General features: G+C 39.0%; 1 protein-coding gene across 1 annotated transcript; it reads right to left on the bottom strand.

Annotated features, from left to right (window-relative positions):
* Nucleotides 1-1,101: 1,101 nt before the first annotated feature.
* Nucleotides 1,102-5,005, bottom strand: svip (small VCP interacting protein). Its single transcript, XM_083973699.1, has 4 exons — nucleotides 4,354-5,005; nucleotides 4,026-4,076; nucleotides 3,081-3,194; nucleotides 1,102-2,509 (listed from the first exon to the last, which is right to left on the bottom strand). The coding sequence occupies exons 1-4, from the start codon at nucleotides 4,414-4,416 to the stop codon at nucleotides 2,495-2,497; spliced, it is 243 nt and encodes an 80-aa protein (XP_083829825.1). The 5' UTR covers nucleotides 4,417-5,005; the 3' UTR covers nucleotides 1,102-2,494.
* Nucleotides 5,006-6,995: the final 1,990 nt, after the last annotated feature.

The following is a 6,995-nucleotide window of genomic DNA, read 5'->3' as shown; positions in this document are numbered from 1 at the left end:
CCTGTAGTCCTTGGCAACATGGAGGGTATTCCTCGATTTGTTGACAGATATTTGACTTTTTGATTTTTTCTCCTTTCTTTCATTGCTTGTTTGTTCTGTTTTCATGGATTCATTGTCATTTGGCCAATATTGCTGTCCTAAATTCCTCAAGTTTCAAGTTGAGCTGTAATTGTGGCAGTTTGGTAGAGGTGAAGGCCCTACCACCCACATTGGTGTTCAACAAATAACAAATATTTACACAGTCCACTGTATAGTATTCTTTAAAAAAAGAAAAGAAAAACACATCTCTGCTAGAAACCAAACATTGTTCAGAAAATACTGTATATTGGCTTTTATTTTATATAATGTATTCCTCAACAGGCTAACACAATGATGCTTTTTACATTATTAGAATTTTTGAAAAATTATTCATTATTAGTATAGCTATTGTATTATATCATTTCTATTGTAAGAACAGGGACAATCACCTAGACAAGATGCAGTGTTTTGCAAAATATAGTTAAATAGAATCTGATTGATAATAACACTAGCCACACTCATCTGGTTCTTCGCTCCTTTGATTTGTTACATGATACTGACCTCTAGAGGCAGTGCAATCATTGAAATTCACAATTCACAACATCATCTTTTAATGTGCTAATATCTCCAAAGTCCTTGTTGGAAAATTAAAATGGCACTGATCTGAGATCATTGGCTATGCAGTGTAACCCACTGGCTTATACGCTCGGCAAATGCTTCCAGTTTCTGTTTGTTTTTTGTTTGTTGGTTGGTTTTGTAAAATCTCAATAAATACTTAAAACTTGAATGTTCAAAACATTATATATTTTTTGTCTGATATCCAATCCAAAGCACCTAATGGCTCTTTATCTTTCTTTTGCCATAGGTTATACTTAAAGAAACACACTAAGACACCAAATGGATAACGTGTTACTTGAAGTGGTCAGCGGACTATGATTATGTTTTACGGTTTATATAATATTCAACTAAATGTAAATATTACCAAGCATAAATCTCAAATGTAGAGTTTTGTCTATTTTTATTACTGATCATTTTAACTGAATCAAAGCCTTATGTGATTGACAAGCGAAAACCACACAAGTGTAGCAGAAACCAGATTTATTGTAGCAAATAACATTGGCTTTCTACAAAATGGCGAGAGCACCGGAAGCATTTAAGGATCAAGTGAAAGCTGTAAGAAATGCACTCAATTAAGCAAGTCAAAGTAAAAAAAAATCACAACATACACAATTCACTTAGTCTTTCCTTCACTTTCCTCACATCTCCATCGTAGTTGACATGAATCTCTCCCAACAGAAAATTGTAAGCAAGCCCATTTGCTGTTTACCAAATACTGACAAACTGTGTGCATGTAGATGTCTAACATTAGCTTCTGTTTGTCATATGGCAATCCATAAACAGATTTCATTTCTCACTTAAATAAAGCAGGCAATATATTAGTGATTTGCATACATTATAATTCAATACAACAAACTGAAATTGTGCAGAAGAAAAAACAAAAAAAGGCTCTAAAGGAGCAATAACAAAGTCCAATGCAAAGTACAAGAACCCATACTCATGGCCATTAAAGGGTCATTAAAGGGACTGATTGGAGAATGCAATGTTGTAGATTATAGCTCTAACCTGTAGTGGGTGCACATTTTGGAGTATGTGGTTGATGGCATCATATAACAGTCCCCAAATCACCTTGCACCAAGGAAAGGCCTAAACAAAATGTGGAAGAGTGATTTTACACTAAACTTATAATTTATTTCCTCATCAACACAAAAGTACTCCAGAGATGGTCAGAGGGAATTACAGGTTCTGTAACTTCAAACAAGTTATAGCACTGTCTGCAATAGCCTTTGTTTTGCCAACAAATGGAGGCCCCAACAAGGTGAAAGAGTGTTAACTTATTATATTATTATTATTATTATTACTGTACACTAATACTACAGTAAGCACACTTAGAATTCATCGTAAACATAAACTGTTTTGTGAAATGCATCATTTGCATAATGGATTTTTGGAAAAGTCATGGTAAAAGTCATGTGGCCATTAACGGATGTAGAGTGAATATGAACCCGAACAAGAAAAGTGCAGTGATGGAGCTTATGTTATTAGTGTGGTGCAGACAGCTCATCTTAATATGACAAGTCACCGGAGATACAACTTGACTTTATAATTATATTGTTTTATTTTTATCTAATGCGAGCCACAGTAAGACTCTGTCATTCGAACCGTCAAATGACACTAATGCAGTACTTGTATGTGCTTGTGCATTACCCCTTGACTTGTCCAAATTTCCAGGCTTTTGGAACTTGGCAACAAGCTTTTGTTGTGTCTGAAATCACTTCATAACACCATAAAATAGGCAAAAAAAAAAAAAAGGTGGAACAATGGACAGCAGTTCAGACATCTTTGAAGTCAACTTGCAGCAATTCTTCATGTTTTTGGGACTTCAGAGTCAGGACTTCAGGTTTAATAATCTGGGTTTTCATCCTACCTGCCACTACAGGAAAAAAAAACACAACATTACAATGTTGTCCAGTTTCAAGAAAGAAAAAAGCCCTCTTGGCAGCTCTACCTCTACATCCTCTAATGCTGAGCTGAGTTCAGACGACTAGACGCTCATGACTCACAAACTAAAAGTCGTGTTTTGAGATGGGCCAGGCTGGGACTAGCTGGTTAACATTGAAACTTCACACGAGGGAAAGAAGTGGAAATTTACATTGACTCCACCGGACACAGCTCTTGACAGGTAAAAGCATGAAATTTGATGCAGATCTTCCAATACTTCTTCTACACTGGTAGGTGAATACATGTTAATGCTAATTATGGCTATGTAGTAATCATAAAAACCTATGTCATCACAACACCCTGAGATATCAGCTATCATTTCCAATGTTTTTAAGTGAAAAATCCATGTGTAAAAGTGAAACTGATAGATATAAACCTGTGCTGCTTATTGGATATGTGACTGTTGATTCAATGTGTCTGCACATTAAAGTGCACTGCAGTTCAGTCTTGGCATTTAAGTTGTTTTAGAAATCATACAGCCTGAGTGTAAACACAGAACTAACCTTTAGCCCGCCACCACCAGACACAGAGCTAGTCATTGTCTGTTTCTCCGTCTCTTCTTGTTTTTTCCTTTTCCTTTCGACAGCTTCTGGATTTTTAACACCCCTGTATGCTGTCTGAAAAACAAGAGTGGATTATGAACAAGTGTGAAAAGGAAACTGTGTTTATTTCTAGTATATATATCTTTAGACTAGACCTCTATACAAGGAGTCTTAAGGAGTCCTAAGAACATGCATGTGTTTCAAAAGCATTTTTGTAATAAATCATATTACCATGTCCATGACCATTTCAGAAAGCTCAAGGCGTGTTCAGTCCACTAGCAAAAAGGCATTCAACTGCCAAATAAGGTAATTCAGCTGCTTTAAACAGTGCGGTACAGTTAATGTGATTGTGGATTAGGACTCAAGAGGTTTCATTTGTGGTAGTAAAAGTGTGTGAGCTGACAGGGTGCCAGTTCAAAGAGGAAAACTGTGATTTGTAGCAGAAAGACGTGGCACAGTCAAAGTACTAAATCCAAAAAAATTCACCTGATTAAGAAGGGGAATGATTCTGGTCCATGTCTACTTACCTTGACAGAACTTTAGCATGTCTCTTATGGTTGTGCAAGTGGGTTTTCTGTACAATAAAACATTACTCACCACACTGTCAAGTGCATCTACCTTGAATGGAGTGTATGTATTTCATATAAGATTATGATGTTATAACTTACTGTACCCAGTAACCAGCCTACTGTGTACATCTAGCTATAAATAATGCAGTCTGAAACCACAACAATAAATCAAATCCCTTCTTTGTAAAGGTCACAAAGCTCAGTAATTGATTAATCTGTTGGAGAAGTGTATAACCTACTGCCATAAATCAAGCCTTAATGATGTTAAGATTTATTACCGCCCTAGTTTTTAGCTGTGTAAACAAACTGGCAAACATACCAAGTACTTACAACTTACCTCTTTTTGTCTCTTTTCAGCGGCCTCGGCTAGCTGCCGTCTCCTTATGTCCTGTTAAAACAGAGAAAACTTAAGCCAACATCGCAGGCAGACCTATCCCTACGTTGGGCCTGGAGCATGTTTGTCATGCCAGTGTGTACAGTTTACGCCTCCTAAAACATTACCAAGTAGGGCCTCCTGCACTGATGACTAGTCAAATTCATGTGGTTTCAAACAACGTGCGTCGTTTTATGGTTTATACACTGGTAACCAAGCGAGACATGATGATGATTAGTCAAGTGTCACAGCTGGTGTTGTGTTAAAAAGCTGTAGTACACGATTAACTCACGGGATCAGGAGTCACAACCACGTCGTCCGCCGCTCCGCCAAGGCACGGTAAGCACATCCCCATACTGGTGGTCGTTGTTGTTGTTCCAGGCAGAATAAAAAGAAGGCAACGTTGAAAAAATAAATTATCAGTCACCACTGTTTTTAGCCTAAATGGCTACGTTTCAAAAACACCTGGCTGGTTTAAGTTAAGGCCAAAGCAGCGGCAGCCTCTACACCCAGCTGCTGGTGTCGGCTCGTCTGACATCACGTTACCGTTAACTAGCTAACGGTTAGCATCCTGGTAGCCGCGGCAACGTTAGCATCCCGGCTAACGGCTCGTAACTGCTGCTAACGCCACTACGAAGCCAGTCTCTGCTACAAGCCGCCAACTAACAGCAGTGTCTCCTCGCACCTCTTGTTTAATCGCAACGGCATTTGGAAAACAGCCAGTTTGACGGTGAGTGAGACGCCCAGAGCCAAATGTTTTTCCTTCTGAGTTTGTTTTGGTCCTGGTTCAGCAGCCTGACAGGCAGCTCCGCTCTGCCGGGCTGTGTTCAGCGGCGCCGGGCTAGTAGCGTCAAACACCGCTGTCTGTTTCTTCTGGCTCGCTCTGGACGGAGAAGCAAACTGCCCTGTCAGCAGCGACGTCATCGCTACAAGGCTGCGGCTGCTTTTTAGTTAATCACCCGTAAACAGCGCTCTGACTCACACCGCCGTGCAAAAATGCGTGAATTGTGCTCTTTGTTCGTGTTTGGTGATTGTGAACATAACTCCGTGTGACCGCGGTGGTGACACCCTCTGGTTGCTGCTGGTCAAACAGCGCCACCTTGTCGCGGAGAGACGAAACCAACACAATAATTACCATATTAACCATATTGAATGTTACGCTGGTATTTATGTAGCCTATGATATCATTTTAAATAATTAGTTTCTACGCTGTATTTCTCTTTGTTTCTTTGGTTTTCAGTGTTAATACACATCGCATATTTCTTAGCCTACATCACAGCTCCAATATGTGGAACAACAAGGTAATCAATCACTTAATTAAACCAGGATGCTTCTCTCACATTTTCACATTGATCAGTCTCTCATCCTCACCAGTCCTTAGCTGGACCTGTTCGACTGAAAACCTGATAAAAGACTAGGCTACAATCAAATTTTGGTGGCATTTCAGAGATAGTGTGACCAAAATCCGGGGCCAAGAGTTTATGACTTTGATTCTTCATCTTTTGTAGGCTATTGACTGAATTGGCTTTATTCTTCACCTTCGGTATTGACTGAATTGGCAGTGGGCCTCAAAGAAACACATTACAAAACTGGGATTTGTCACAGATTAGGATTCAGGTCTTAATATGAACTGAGTTGTTTTTGCACCTTGGGAGCAGCAGCCTTAGACCAGCAACCTTGGACCATCATTTTCCTTCTACCTGTTTCACGAGCAATTGTTTTGCAGTGATGATGTTTATCCCAAAAGACAGACTGTCTTCTTTCCACCAAATGTCTGATTTGGTTTATCTTTTTAAAGATTATGGATGAATAATATCATAACAGAAAGGCTCCAAACCCTCATGTGTTTTGTTTACGACTGATTTTTTATCACCTAAATTTTATTAGGCTAAACATAACAGTGAGATAACACCTGAAATAGTCAAGGCAAAATGTCTGCAGCCTATAATTTTACATGAGGGCAAATGACTAGAGGGACCTTATGATGATGCTAATCATTTGTCAGTATGATAGCCTATATGAATTTTTATGTGTTAAGAGTATTGAGTGAGAAAGCGGAGATCCCGACTAACCAAACATTTGTGTCACTTACATAGGTCAAATGTTAGTTGCCTACATGTAAAACTTACCCTTAAGAGAGTGGCTTTTCTCTTGTTAAAGTTTTCTGTCAATCACATAAGCCAATGAGAAAGCCCTGCTTTGTAAAGTGAATGATCATATCAGTTCCGTCCAATCAATACTCTACTATCCGTAGCCTTGGAGTTAAAGGAGCCAGCCAGCAACATTTTAAACTCCACCCATCCATCCTCGCTGCACTGCCCAGGCTGTTTCACAGCTCAAAGGTATAGGCTACTGCACTGTGGAAATGGATGGTCCATGAGGCTGCACAGCTTCTGCAGTTGTAAAAGTTGTCATTCAGAAAAATATGGAGGGGGGATTTACACTGGCACAAGTACATGCAATGGAAGTCAACGTCTCACAGGCTCTTGGCATCTCCTCAGGTAGGTTTAACTCACCTCTGAAGGAGGCACAAGGGATGTTGGCTATAAAACTAAATTGATATCTGAATTTGATTTTTTTTTAACTAACCAGATACATAGGATTAATAGTGTGTTCTTTCTTATTATGTGTTTTTACTGACAAACCTTGAGTAAAAGTATGCACGTGTTTACCAGCTGGACATCATATGTTATTTAAAAACTGTGGCAAACCACTATACCATATAGCGATGAGTACAGATGAATTCAGCAAATATAAAACATGCTGTTAATCTATTTGATACAAACTGATCCTGTAGGACTGATTTATTCATGAACTGGGAAGTTAGTGACGGGACATTAGCCAATGATAGTTTTCTAAGAAGAGCGCACATGGAGGCTGCCTTCATCTCAATTTTCATAAATGAGAAATAGATTGGGTGGTCATTTCTGTAGG

The sequence above is a fragment of the Trachurus trachurus genome (genome assembly GCF_905171665.1).
Source record: "Trachurus trachurus genome assembly, chromosome: 6".
NCBI classification, from domain to species: Eukaryota; Metazoa; Chordata; class Actinopteri; order Carangiformes; family Carangidae; genus Trachurus; species Trachurus trachurus.
This window is presented reverse-complemented; position numbering and strand designations above follow the sequence as displayed.